The following is a 14,400-nucleotide window of genomic DNA, read 5'->3' as shown; positions in this document are numbered from 1 at the left end:
GATAAACTAAAAGAATTAATATATTAAAAATTAATCCACTCTAAATTATAAAATATTAAGTAATTTTTGTATTTGTATTTGAGATAATTGACTTTTAAAATTGATACATACCTAGCTAAACTTGAATTTTCTAAGCTAACTCGCCTATTACCTTATCAGATCTATTAGTCAAAGGACACATTCACAAAAATTGAAAATATAGGACGTTGTGCTCCACTACGCCAATCTCGGAGACTACTCCTCATGTCTGACTGTACACATAAGATAATGCTATAAATATTTCAGGATACTCTATCATCAGATAACACAATTACAATTCTTTATGAATTTTACCCAAGCCTTTACTTATATACTAACTTAAGTATCATAATGATTTTTTAGGTACCACACCTGGAACTTCTAACTTGTTTTATTGCAGATATCCGAAAAATCTCCAAGTCAATAGTGTACGTTTATCAATCTATTCCTGACTGTATCAAAAATAATTCAATAAATAATTATATTTTGTAATAAAAAGTAAATTATTTTTTATATTTTATGAATTTAAAATTATATAATAAAAATAATTATCTTTTTACATTCGCTATAAAAATAAAAATTTATTAAATGCATATACTTTCATCTTCTAAAAGCGTGTAAAGTGTAAAATTTAATATAAATAAAAGATAAATTTGATTTTTGATTTTTTATGTTGTAAATTTAATGAAATATTTAAGGTCTATTATGCCTAAAGAAAAACAGAAGAGATAAGGGGAACCGGAGGCGGCCCATGAAGAAAATGCAGAAGCTAATTAGAACACACAAAAAAGAAACGCGTGAGAGGCAGGGAGGCTGTAAGTATGAGAAAAAACGTGTCCATAAGAGAAACAAAGGGGCTTTAATGTTATTATTTATATTATTATTATTTGACGAAAAATGTTAAGAGGCATTGTTGGGGTCCGGAGTCGGAGGGGTAATAGGCCCTAAAAAAGGGAAGGGAAAGGAGGGGCACACTTGAGAACACAGAAGCAAGGTGTTCCCATAAACCTGGTGACGCCTGTCACCTTTTATAACTTCTCTCTCCCTCTCTTTAAATATATATATATATATTATATAAAAAGCTTCATCCCCCTGATACACATTCATATACTTGTAGCACATGTTCAAGTTAACTTCTGCCACCTCTCTTTCTCTCTATTTTTGTGTCTTTCTGATCTTTACAGCCATGCAGCAGCTTACTACTCTTTTATCATCTTTATCATCAAGTTCTGCTGCTGCTTATTCCTTTTATCAGTCTCATCAAGAACTTGGGTTCGTGTTAATAATGGTGATACTGCTCTTCTTGATTCTTTTTCTCCTTCCTCTTTTTCTTCAATGGCATCATTCCAAAGACAAACGTCTCCCTCCTGGCTCAATGGGTTGGCCTTATATTGGAGAAACACTCAAGCTCTACACTGAGAATCCCAATTCTTTCTTTTCCAATAGGCAAAAACGGTATGTAATATATTCATATATATCCCCACACTAAACATAACGAAAGCAAAAGAAAGAAAAAGTACAAATATGTTTTTCTTTTTTTTCTTTTTTTATTCTTAAAAATTGCTTCTTCTTTTTTGGTTTTTATTTTATTTGTAGGTATGGAGATATATTTAAAACATATATACTGGGATGTCCATGTGTGATGATTTCAAGTCCAGAAGCAGCAAGGATTGTTCTAGTGACAAAAGCACATTTGTTTAAGCCAACATATCCAATAAGTAAAGAGAAAATGATAGGGCCTGAAGCTCTTTTCTTTCAGCAAGGTGCTTACCATTCAAAGCTAAAGAAGTTGGTGCAAGCTTCCTTTTTGCCATCTACTATCAGAGGATCTGTTTCACAGATTGAGCAGATTGTTTTGTCATTTCTTCCTGCTTGGAAAAACTCTACTATTAATACCCTTCAAGAAATGAAGAGGGTATATCTCTCTTTTTCTTTCTTTCTTTCTTCCTTACTTATGTTTTTATTCTTTTCTATTTTTATTTTCAGTGCCAAAAGAAAATGCTCTGATCATATGAATTAGACTCCCATTGCATGATAATTTAGATTCCCATTGAATGATAATTTTTTTTTTCCTTTTACTTATTTCTTTTGGGTTCTCTGTGTTTTAGTATGCTTTTGATGTGGCAATGACATCTGTCTTTGGGGAGGAAAAAGAGTTGGAAATGGAAGGAATCAAACATCTGTATAGGTGTCTAGAGAATGGCTATAATTCAATGCCTTTGGATTTACCTGGAACTCCCTTTCACAAAGCAATGAAGGTAATTACAATTATTAGAAACATAATTCTTTATTTTTAAGTGGCCACATTGTACTATAAAAACTTTATATTGAAATTTGATTATTTTATAATAGTTCTTTTTGTTTCTAATCTATTCTTTTGAGAAGGCAAGGGAGCAACTTAATGAGAGATTAAGGAGGTTGATAGAGAAGAGAAGGAAAAGTGGGAAAGAAGAAGGAGGGTTGCTTGGTGTATTATTAGGAGCAAAAGATGAGAAACACAATCATCTGAACGATTCCCAAATTGCTGACAATATAATTGGAGTTATTTTTGCTGCTCATGATACTACTGCAAGTGTCCTAACATGGGTTCTCAAGTACTTGCATGATCATAAAGATCTATTAGAAGCTGTTACGGTAAATATTGTTATTATTATTAATCAATTTCGAAAATAAACTGATGTATGCCAAATTGGGTTTTAGTTGTTTCAAAATTCATTAAGAAATGAGATTTTAAAATAAAAAAGAAAAAGAAAATTTTAATAAATATGTCTGTTTATTAATATAATATCGAGGTGGTGACATAATTGGACTACTGGATCTTGTAATAATACATTGACCTTTTTATTCCATTTTGGTCCATTTATTTTTAATTATATATATATATATATATATATATATATATATATATCATTGGTTGATGATATTCTTTTCCAGTTTATGTATCTTTTTCTATTTATCAACCAATCATTGCATGAATAAGATAATGGAAAAAAGAAAAGCTAGAAATTTGGGTCACATTATTATTTATTTATTGTGTATTATTATTTACTGCCAATCAATTTATATTTATGTTTTTTGAAATTATTGAATTCAGAGGGAACAGGAAGAAATTAGACGTGAAATAATTGAGGCAAACCGTAGACTTACGTGGGATGATACCAAGCGCATGCCACTGAGTAGCAGGGTATTTTTTATCTACTTAAATTTATCTCTATCAATTCTCAAATTTCAATTTCTTTCAATTACATTTTGAATTCAATTCCTTGTCTGCATATTATACCTAGAAAATAGGAATCCAAATCTTGATTTGAGAGGTATTTTATCCAATTTTACTAAAATTATTTTCGTTATTCGGAATACTTTGTAACTTTCCGAGAAATCAGCCATATGTAATTTAACGATTCGATATATATTTAAATATTTTTAGCGCTATAATCATACCGATTTAAACTGAAAATCCGAACAATTCGATATATATTTAAATATTTTTAGCACTATAACCGTACCGATTTAAATTGAGAATCTGAAATTTGCAATGGTATCTACAATACTAGGAATATCAATGAATCCAATTATTGAAATTGCTTTCCGATTAGTTTATTTTTAAAAAAATCTAGAAAAACCCAGTTATTTAATTTTTTTTAATACTATGTTTTCCCATCTTATAGAACTTTACTGATTTGGATAACAAAATTTAGTAATCTTATCCGAAATCATGTTATAGTTAAAGATATCATGTGTCATGCCCTATTTATGAGACATACATGGTTTTGTAATAGAAAGTGTATGCCATAATGGTCCACATCAGACGTGGAATTTTTGTAATATAAGCTCATTTTAAACATGACATCTTATGGTAATCTGAAGTTCTCGGGAACCAATTTCATTAAGAAGAAATAACACTTAAATTATAAATCTTTATTACTGTATTTCTTTCAAATCTGTAATATTAAGCAAATATGATTATAGAATAAGATCAGGGGCAGATGAGATTAATTAACTCTTAATTAACGCAAATGGATTATTTTACTTTTCAGGTAATTCAAGAAACGCTGAGAAGAGCAAGTATATTATCATTTACATTCAGAGAAGCAGTCCAAGATGTAGAGTTTGAAGGATACTTAATTCCAAGAGGTTGGAAGGTTCTGCCTCTTTTCAGAAGCATTCATCACTCTGCAGATTTCTTCCCTCAACCCGAAAAATTTGATCCTTCAAGATTCGAGGTATTAATTAATAACGGACGCATTCTTTTTCTTTTAAAAGCAAACGCTCCCGTTTCTTGAGTTAGAAATTAGTAAATACATGCGCAGTGATTTTCTATATCTATGCATATGCATATGCATATTAAGGGGTAATCTTTGGTTGCAAAAATCATCAAGTGGGTCATCCACTTTTGGATAGAAATCAGAAATATAAGGTTTACAATGGCTAGATTATCTATTGATGAGGAGCAGTGTCCTTTTCCTTATTTATTTATTTATAATGTTTTAGATGATTTCTGGGTTGTGAAATCTTTTGTATGTTCAGATCACGTGAGTTGGTTTTGTAGGGTAGTAAATTAGTACTGTAACAGTGTAATGAGTATGTTTTTTCTTATGCTATGATCTATGAATCTATCTCCTTATATGGCAAAAATAAGAAGCAGCAGCTTTTTTTTTAAGTTCTTGAATGATAATATAATATATATATATATATATTTCTATGATAATGCAGGTGCCACCTAGACCTAACACCTACATGCCTTTTGGCAATGGAGTCCATTCTTGTCCAGGCAGTGAACTAGCCAAGCTTGAGATGTTCATTCTTATTCACCATCTCACCATCACTTACAGGTCCCCTCCCTCTCTCTCTCTCTCTCTCTCTCTCTCTCTCTTATATCAATAATACACATGTCCAAAATGGAACTCTGTCTTACCTACAATATATATATATATATATATATATATATACTATGATGAATAAGAAAATATTATGTTTATGAATGTCTTACATTTAACATTAGATGATTAACAAATAAAATTTTATTATTAAAAACTAATGAATATGAATTAATCATTTATCAGTTTAACGTATAGATAGAATATGCACATGAACTAGACAAGAATTTTCTCCAAATAAAATCACACGTGATCGAAATGAAAAGAAAAAAAAAGGACTATACACGCATACCTACTATACATTTGGATTTGAAATAGAAGATATTGATGGAACCCATTAGACTTCTAGTATAGGTACATTAATATTTTTCTTTAAATTAAGGTAGGAGCCCGCCGACATGGTAGGTGTGACGGTGGAGATGGAGGTTGGGTGGTGGAAGTGGTCCAGTGTCGGTGTTCCTTAGGGTGTGGAAGTGGTCCATAGTCTTAAATAATATAGTGTGTGCTAATAGAGATGATGGGGATTTAGGGTTTGTTGAAAAATGAATAACTTTTGGATTACTATATAAGAGTAGCAGTGGATACCAGTCTAGGAGAACTGAGTAGGATCATACGCGTGGCTTTCATGCATTATATATATATATATATATATATATATTATTAACATCCCATTGAAGTAGTGTTCACTAATTGTCTTAGGTGGTGATCATATCTAAGATTTTGGGTGGTTTTGTTTTATCTTTGTTACTATAGAAAACGTTAAAGAAATGAAATATATATATATATATATATGTTAATAGAGATACATATTTCTTTCTGTCTAATATGTCTACCTCACAATTTTTTATATGGTTTTTTTCTTTTTTTCCTGTTTGAATCGCGAGTAGGATGTATAACAAGTCAAAAAATTTGAATTTGAAATCTCTCAGAATTCGAATTCAAATTTTTCCGCTTATTGTACAACCTATCCACGACAAATGAAAGAAATTGAATTAGAATAAAAATAAACAACAGATTGTTTCGTTAACAAGATAATATATATTTATTATATATTTTGAACCGATTATGTTGAAAAATTATATTCGATGGCTTAGAAGACTATCTCACTTTGATTGGTTATGAAAACACTTTTCATTTCTCAACTTTAATGAATAATGTCATTATTGTTGAATATGATTTTAACCACCATGACTAGGAATCTAGATTTCATTGGAGGCAAATCTTTCTCAATGCTCTTGATTTTGAAATGTGTTGAAATGACAAATTGATATTATTTTTCCTAGTACATAAAAAGAGTTGGCTAAAGAAACATGTGCTGGGACCTGCCCTTTGCCTAATCAATTGATCTCTTACAAGTTAGAATTGACACATCCCTATATTAGATTTTGATTTGTCTAAGGTATCACTTTTCTGGGTTTTCCATGGCCATGTCTCCATCATTGATGCTCAAACTTTTTTTTCTTTTCTTTCTCTTCTTCTCGGTTTATAAGAAAGATACAAAATCGAAAACCTTGCGTTCCTCGCATCTCAGATCCCCATCAACCTCATTAAGTAGCTTCTAAAATGAGTATGATTGCATGCATAAACTCATAAGTCTATAATAAAAGACATAGTTTGCCAGCTATATTGTTCTCAAATCAATGGAGTATATGACAATTACGGTTGCCAGCTATGGAAAAATAAAGACAAAGTTCGTCAAGGCATATCACTAAGCAGGCTTTAGTTCATAGCAAGATACCAATCTTTGCCTCTTCACATAAACATCTCACCTCATTCATGTGATTTTGTATTATTATGGATACATGTCCAAATAGAGCCAACGTCATTAAGTTATTGTTGCTCTATTCAGCTTGTACTGCAAGAAGCCAAACATCGATATTTCTTTTTTCTCTTTTGTTAAAAAAGATCATGTTAGTAATAGAGTATAAATTAGTTTTTAAATTTGGCATTAATGAAGAGTAATCTGATTAATATTCTCACTTGAGATGGGAATTTTTACCATTGTAGTAGTAAGAGATATGTAGGGAAATGAGCTACTTTAGTCCATAATCTTTGTGCTTTCAGAAAATGAGAAATAGAATAACAAAGACTAATAATCCAATAAATGCCCAGCACCATTTTTCCTTCTCTTATATTTCTTGTTGATTGTGGGTTCAGGTGGCAAGCTATGGAAGAGGAGGATGGAATACAGTATGGCCCTTTCCCTGTGCCCAAGAAGGGATTGCCTATAAGGGTAACTCCAAGGCCAATGAGCAGACTGGCTATCTGAATCTGACTAAGAAAGATACTAAAAACTCTTCATTGTTCAATGGAGCCAAAAGCAACACCATATCCCCTTGAGGAGTTCCTTTCTTAGTTTGTTTTCGGTCAGTCCAATTTGTTCTAAAATCCTTTGTTTTCTTTTTTAAACAATTGGGCAGTGGGTCTTGTCTAGTTTTTCAGTTAAGTGTAAGCTTGGGTTGGCAACAAGTCAATGTCACAAAGCATCATGCATAATGCTCAAATTCATGTAACATATAGTGGAAGAAAAAGTTATAAGGAAAAGAAAAAAAAAAAAAAAAAAGCAAAAAAAAGAAAAGTGAGTTTGAATTGGTCCCTCTGTTGGGGGATTGTTATTATGGGTTCGAGTATTTTGAGGATCAAATTTGTAAGGCAATGAATGTGAAACAAGTAGCTATCTATGTTCATAGATTCTTTTTCTTTTTCTTTTTTTTTTTCTTTTTTTTTTCACTTCTCTTTCTCTGAGTGGTCTATAAAGAACCCAGAGATAACAGTGCCCCAAGATAAGCAACTGGGTGTCAGGCACGTGGCATAGGCGGGCTGTGCACACTGCACTTCCACGTCAAACAATGGAAGGAAAATTAATTAATTGAAGTGAAACCCTGATAGAATATAATCCAAAGGTGAATAATGAGAAAGTAGCAACATCAAATAAATTCAAAAGCCAGTTTTGTAGCTTGCATGACCTTCAAGTACAATGCAATGAACCATTCACAAAAATAGCTAAAATAAAACTAATCTTATCTTCCCAAGTTTGCTGTGAGCTGGAAAATAGACAGATGTGGAAGACATAACCAGTAATTCTGATTGTGGTAATAGAAGAAGCAGCTGACTTTTGAGGACCCTGATATCTGTCGTGGCCAAACTCAACCATAAGCAAAATGAAAGAGAATTGCACACGCATTCGAAATCTAGAGGCTAAAGGGACGGGAAAATTCTATCTCAGATAGTGAAACTGTTACTCCATTTAATGGAATCGTGAATCCATGGCATATTATATGTTGAGGAAAATAAAAGCAAAAACAAACGAACAAAACAAATGTGCAGAACTTGCCGTGAGGCATAGGCATTTTGAATCTGTTCGGGATGAAAGTAAACAGTTTCTGCTGTTGCCTCATATGATATGATTTGATATTTTGATGCATTCACTATGAAATTTAGGACTCGGACATCACATACAAGTTCCAATTTCATTGGGAGTTAGGTCACTCAAAAAGACTAGCATATCCAAACTGATGTGGATTCCACATGCAGAACAGGGTTCTTGTCACAATATTTTCCATGCGAAATCAAATTTTTCTACCTCATTTGACATCATTTCATCTGTCATAACCCTGACTCCATACGATTATTTTAGGACCACGTTACAAAACTCTGGAGCAAAAAGTAAAGGGAAAAGTTGCATTTTTCAGACGAGGAAATTTTGTAAATGGGTTCCATCTGCAAATAGCATAAAAACTACTACAGGAACCAACAATATTTAGAATGGAAAGCATGTAGCGGGATAGGGAATTCTTTCTTGGCATTCTTTTCAAAATGGAAAAACTATAGGATAAGAACCTATACTAATTGTGTTTCAGATTTCAAAATTTATGAAGAGATAATAAGTTATAATAAACCCAAATCATTGTCACTTGACTCTTCAATCAGACAGCAGACACATGTATACATATTGCTAATTTCCTGAAATGGAAAATTTTGAAATACACAAACTTTTTAGTTGAGAAGAATTTAAACATGAACCGTAAGCTTTCAAGCAACACGTTTAAAATGCAGTAAGGTTTCGTAATGCCAACCTGCATAGACATTACTTGAAAATAATGAGAGAAAAATACCAAACAAATTAGAGTGGGAAGTTCAATATCCTCACATGAAAATTCGGACAGATACAATGAGCCAAAAAAGGACCAATTTCCCTGGTCCGCAAGTGCATGAAAATGGGAAACAATGTGAAAGGACATACAGAAAAGTGATCCAGTCTGATTTCTCTCTGAAGAAAGGACCCTAACAGTTTTTAAGCAAAATGTATAAGAGATCTTATATATCACAAGAGCAAGTTTACAGTATGTGGTGCAAAACAAGGATGAGCAGATATGTTTCACATCTTGATGAGTTGGCCATCATGTGCCTATGAGGTGGCTTCCACCTTACCTGGAACTTTTCATTTTATGGACAGTTAGTTTCAATATATTGGTCTTCAGAGTTTAGACGGTTGCTGATTAGGCAACCCTTGCACAAATTACTGCAAAAGAAGCCCGTTCATGCAACAATTCCAAGGGTGTAAGTGCATCCTAAACTTCCAAGGTGAACTGTAAATATAAAAGACAAGACTTCTACTTCACTTCAGCAAATTTGTTCAAGTAATTATGCTGCTATATGAAACTGAGGGTTTCTGAAATTGACATTTTCATAGGATTAATGCTCGTGCTTCTACTATATAGAGAATGATGAAACTCTAATATGAAACATAAACTACACAACTCTATAATAAAAAAAAATAAAAATAAAAAGAACAATGTTCAATTGCTACATTCATATTGACTAAGAACTTCAGTTCACATCATAAAATGATGTCAATCTTGAGGCCAATTTTAAGTTCAGAGACATATTCTGTTTGTATACCTTTGTCATTTCAATAAGTGCTTACTTTATGATAGATGGACAAGCCTGGAGTCTAGCACACACTCCAACATAAGTCCTTGATTGTAGTACAGTAAATGAACTTACAAGTTTTATCACATATACACATGAAAGCAAGAGGATAAACAGAAATATGTAAATAAGAGACAGGATGTATGTGCATGAAATATGGTTCTCTCCCAAAAATTTGAACTCTCAAAAGCTGGTTGGTTTTGAAAAATAAGCATTCATAGAACTGCAATATCTGACATTCTTGCAGTCTAAAAACAGGCAACTAAAAGATGTGATGAGATAACTAAAGCACCACTAGACAGACTTAGATTTGTACATATACCTTTTATTTATGTCACTGGGCAACATAACTTAATATATATTGCTATCCTATATATGCAGTAACATGCACCAGTATAACATTATAAATGATCGTTTTGTGGTCTTGAAGGGTAGTCGCTACTAGATATTCTAGCCTGTACTGATTAATCTTGTGATTGCCTAACTCTACAGATTATAAACCACATCACTTAATTTGTCTTGTATTTTTCATATCTTTACTATCTTAGACGATATTTTATGCATTTCCAAAGTAATTTCATTAATTTCCGGATTGACCGAGTGTTTATAGAATAATTAAGGAGTTGAAAAACACGGTTATTATATTTATAGAATTGTCGGCATATATGTTACGCAATTTACTAATGGTTCTTTTCTTTTTGAACTGAGGAGGGTGGCAGGGGCGAATCCAGGATATATTGAGTGAGAGCAAATTGTTTTCCTTCATACATACAACAAAAGGAGACAACAATATATTTAACAACATATAACAACAAAAGTGGGGGCAAAGTTCATGGACCAAAGCAGAATACATTAAAGATGGAGGGTAGTGGGGGCAATTGCCCCCATTGCCCCCTATGTGGGTTCGCCACTGAGGGGTGGGGTTACATACTGCATTTTAATTGTTATGCATAGCTGGCTGGCAGCTCTTTTAAGGATATAAAAGAGACTAGAGACAAAAATTCAAAAAAAAATTAAGATATTCATTACCCTTGTTCTCATTCCTTAGTAATGGAAATACAAAAGTGAAATCTTTCATATTGATTTGTCCACAATTTAGTTCCTGCTTAAGCAGGGGATACTTGTCCGTAGTTACAATCATATGCCTAGGAACAGAGTCAATTGGATTCTCCAAGATTTACTCAATGGACCAAAAGCAATATATGACCCTATGTTTTTGGACTACATGGCCCAATATATATATATATATATATTGTATATATGGGTACTAATATTGGAGTGTCACATGAAATATTCCTTACAATTAAGTAAAATGATTATTAGATACAGCCACTACAGGCAGATGGTTGTGTTGTGTTAATTCTAACCTCTCAAAGATAGATTCAATGTTTCTGCATCTGCTACACATTGATCTCAATATTCTCATTTTTAGTAAGAGTCAATAACTTAATAAAACATCAAAACAAAAAATAAATTGGAACAATAAAGCATGCCCAGCATTTTCACTGTTCCATTACATAGGACCTTAGGCATGCAGATGCAGTGTGTTCAACAAATAGGCCAAGGCAAGACATGCGGAAGATTCTGACTGCAAGAGTTAAACATAGTTACACAAGGTGGTCCAAACATCAGTTGATTCGCGCACCTTAAATAATGATTAATAAACTACAATCCTCGAGCAAAAACTAAGAATATTCTTAAGAGATTAAAACAATAGTTTGCTACTAGTAAAATGTGGGAAGCCTTGTAAAATATGACATCCTCTCAACCTGTTCCACTTGGGGCACTACTACAGCCATTATATTTCAAAGCTTACAGTATCACTAACACAGTGAACAATGTAAAATGATTATATCATTAAACACTAAAATAAAGATAGTTAATTCATCTGTTGTAAAGAGGACAGGGACATGGGCATGGTGATGGACCAGAAGCCATTTATGTTAGTGTCCAGTAATAATTGATTATGCAAGTGGGGATCCTGAAATACTAAAAATGATGTAAACTAGATGATGATGAATCATTTGTGACTACAAGGAAACCTTATGACACCCATGCCAAACTTCCTTATTGATTAGCATCCATCTTGTCCTTAATCGATGTTACCTCTTCTTTCCAGAATAGTTTCATATATTTTTCTTCTCTATCTCAACATACTTATTTGGTGTACTCTGATTTTTGTTTCTTGAACATAAAAAGCTGAAATAAGTTAACTGATAAATTTTCCTTGTTCAATTTATTTCAACATGCTTGCCAGAAGAACATGCCAAGTGAAAAGTTTAGTGTATCTCTTGCACATCCTTGGCATGCACATCTAAAATTGCAAACATATATCAGTTATAAGGCCTTTAAAACTCCCACATGAAATGATAGATCAGATGAGAATCAAGGTCTTAATCTGCAATGAGCTCAGTGTACCAGAAAACTTAGAATGAAGCAAATAAGGGATAAAACCTGCATCTTTACTCCACGAAAACCGTACTCTTTGAGGCCAAGTACTAGACACGAGTAATATAAGTCCAAGGAAGCACCACCGACACAAGGCATAATTAATATTGAAGAGAGGAACAAATCATATCAAACAAAGGATTGAATTAACCACGTTTACATAATTGCTTAAGAAACGGAAACAAACCAAAACAAATGATTATCGATATCGATAAAGTTGTACACTCTATAATTACCTTGTTTAACAGAACATGTTGCATAAACAATGCCATACCTGAAAGTTGCATTAATAAACAAAAGGAATGAACTTGTATCGAACTTTGCTCGTATACTCCAAATATCTCTCCCCAAAAGTCTCGATCATTAGAGCCTCCTCTTTTCCTGCCTTCTGGGCATAATATATCAAACACACTGCTACTACAAATAACAAGCTCAAACGTGCACGAAGTGCAATAAAATAAGTAGCAAACAGAAGCATAGTAGATGAATAAATGGGGTGGCGGACCCATCTATATGGCCCAAATTGTACAACTGCAGTAGGCACCACTACCTTCTCCGAGTACTTGGCAAGGAAAAGTGTTGAATTATATTGCATCAACAAAGTTACCAATATCAAAACCCAAATCCCTGCATTGCTCCATCCACCAGAAATAAGGTGCAGTTCTGGCCCCTCGAGAGCTGCAAGCCAATGACCAACCATGACTCCCGCACAGAATAATAGGCGGTGCCATTTGGGTGCATCAACATCCCACTTAGGGTCATGTGGACGCGCAAAATAATCTCCATATAATCGTTTCCTTACACTAACATTGAAGAAAAAGAAGTAATGATACACAAAAAAGAACACAAAAGGCCATCCTTGGAGATAACCGTTAAAATGAGCAGGAGGGACAAGTGTTAGCCAAGTGAACACTGAGGTAACTAATGCAATTTGCTCAAAAATACTCGCTGCACCTAATGAATGCTTATAGAAGCAATACAACCCATAAACTGCAAGTGATATAGCTACGAACCATGGCCAAAACAACCAAGTCCAGCTAAAATACATCCAAAAAAAGGGGTTCAAAAGCAAATTCACACTCCATTTTGTGACTGCAATTGCAACTGAGAAAACAGCAGACCATTTGATGATATCAAAAGGAGTTAATTGCAAAAGGATTGCTTTCACTTCATCAAAAGATAGGTCTTTTAGGGGTTTTAGCCATGGGTAGTTTTGGGGAGCGCCTGTGCTGGCAGAACTGGAATATGAGCATTTGACAGGAGATAGCAAATGGGTTTTTGTAAATCTCAATGGTGAAAGTGTTTGGTTAAGTGAAAGCAAAGGATTTAACGGATTTCTGATGGGAGTACGAATGCGATTGCAGTGAAAGTTAGTGTTGGACAAATGTGACTGAAGGTGTTTGTTGAAATGCCTGAGAGAGACTCTATTTCTGCTGTCGTTGATCCTGTTGTTTGTGAGAGAGAAACCAAATGGGATTGTTTTGGAGGGAATCAGAACAGAAGCAGTTTCCATATTTTGACTAAAAGCAACGAGCGGTGAAGCAAAAGATTTCTACATTGGTTTCAGTTAGGACTGTTGAGGCAAGCAACAGGAGAAAAGGACATTGCCTCACTTTTACCAGTATATCTTATGTTTGCAAGTGTTAACAGTTCACAGAAATACAATTGGGGAAGGATGGATTGCTCATTGCAATTTTGTAGCCACACAGCCTATTCTTATGCAGGCCCAATACTACAATTGTCTGTTTTGGGGTCTTTTAATTAGATTTTGCTGAAAGATGCCACATACTTTGTGTTCTTTTTCTTGTTTCTTTTCTTTCCCTTTTCTCCCACAACTTGGAAAATTATGAAGTGAGGATTAAAAACTGAGTCGTGGATTACCCAATAGATGCTGATCATTTTTTATTTATTTATAATAATTTCATTATTATTAATGAATGGAAAAAAATGAGTAAAATTTAAAAATTATTTTGTCTTTGACGTTTTACATTTGAGAGATAAATATGGTTTTATAATAAAGGAATCACGTGTATTTTATTTTCTTAATATTTTTTAAGTATATTTACTATATCTTTTTTTATATTTTAGAGTGCAAATATCAATAGAAATATAAACTTTTGATAAA

General features: G+C 33.1%; 2 protein-coding genes across 3 annotated transcripts; one reads left to right on the top strand and one right to left on the bottom strand.

Moving 5' to 3' along the window:
- The first annotated feature begins 1,039 nt into the window (after positions 1-1,039).
- On the top strand, positions 1,040-7,586 carry LOC8280805 (abscisic acid 8'-hydroxylase 2). 2 transcript variants are annotated; one of them, XM_048378612.1, is made up of 8 exons: positions 1,058-1,473; positions 1,615-1,933; positions 2,127-2,276; positions 2,404-2,652; positions 3,113-3,202; positions 4,056-4,241; positions 4,732-4,850; positions 7,053-7,586. In XM_048378612.1, exons 1-8 carry the CDS (start codon positions 1,139-1,141, stop codon positions 7,162-7,164), a joined length of 1,560 nt encoding a protein of 519 aa, XP_048234569.1. In that variant the 5' UTR covers positions 1,058-1,138; the 3' UTR covers positions 7,165-7,586. The 2 variants fall into 2 exon arrangements, with proteins under 2 accessions (XP_048234575.1, XP_048234569.1); XM_048378618.1 differs by lacking the exon at positions 2,404-2,652 and having other exon boundaries at positions 1,040-1,473.
- A 4,816-nt stretch (positions 7,587-12,402) lies between these two features.
- LOC8280806 lies at positions 12,403-14,066 on the bottom strand. Its single transcript, XM_002534495.4, has one exon. It carries the CDS (start codon positions 13,786-13,788, stop codon positions 12,562-12,564), a length of 1,227 nt encoding a protein of 408 aa, XP_002534541.2. The 5' UTR covers positions 13,789-14,066; the 3' UTR covers positions 12,403-12,561.
- Positions 14,067-14,400: the final 334 nt, after the last annotated feature.

The sequence above is a fragment of the Ricinus communis genome, chromosome 1, assembly GCF_019578655.1.
Source record: "Ricinus communis isolate WT05 ecotype wild-type chromosome 1, ASM1957865v1, whole genome shotgun sequence".
NCBI lineage: Eukaryota > Viridiplantae > Streptophyta > Magnoliopsida > Malpighiales > Euphorbiaceae > Ricinus > Ricinus communis.
This window is presented reverse-complemented; position numbering and strand designations above follow the sequence as displayed.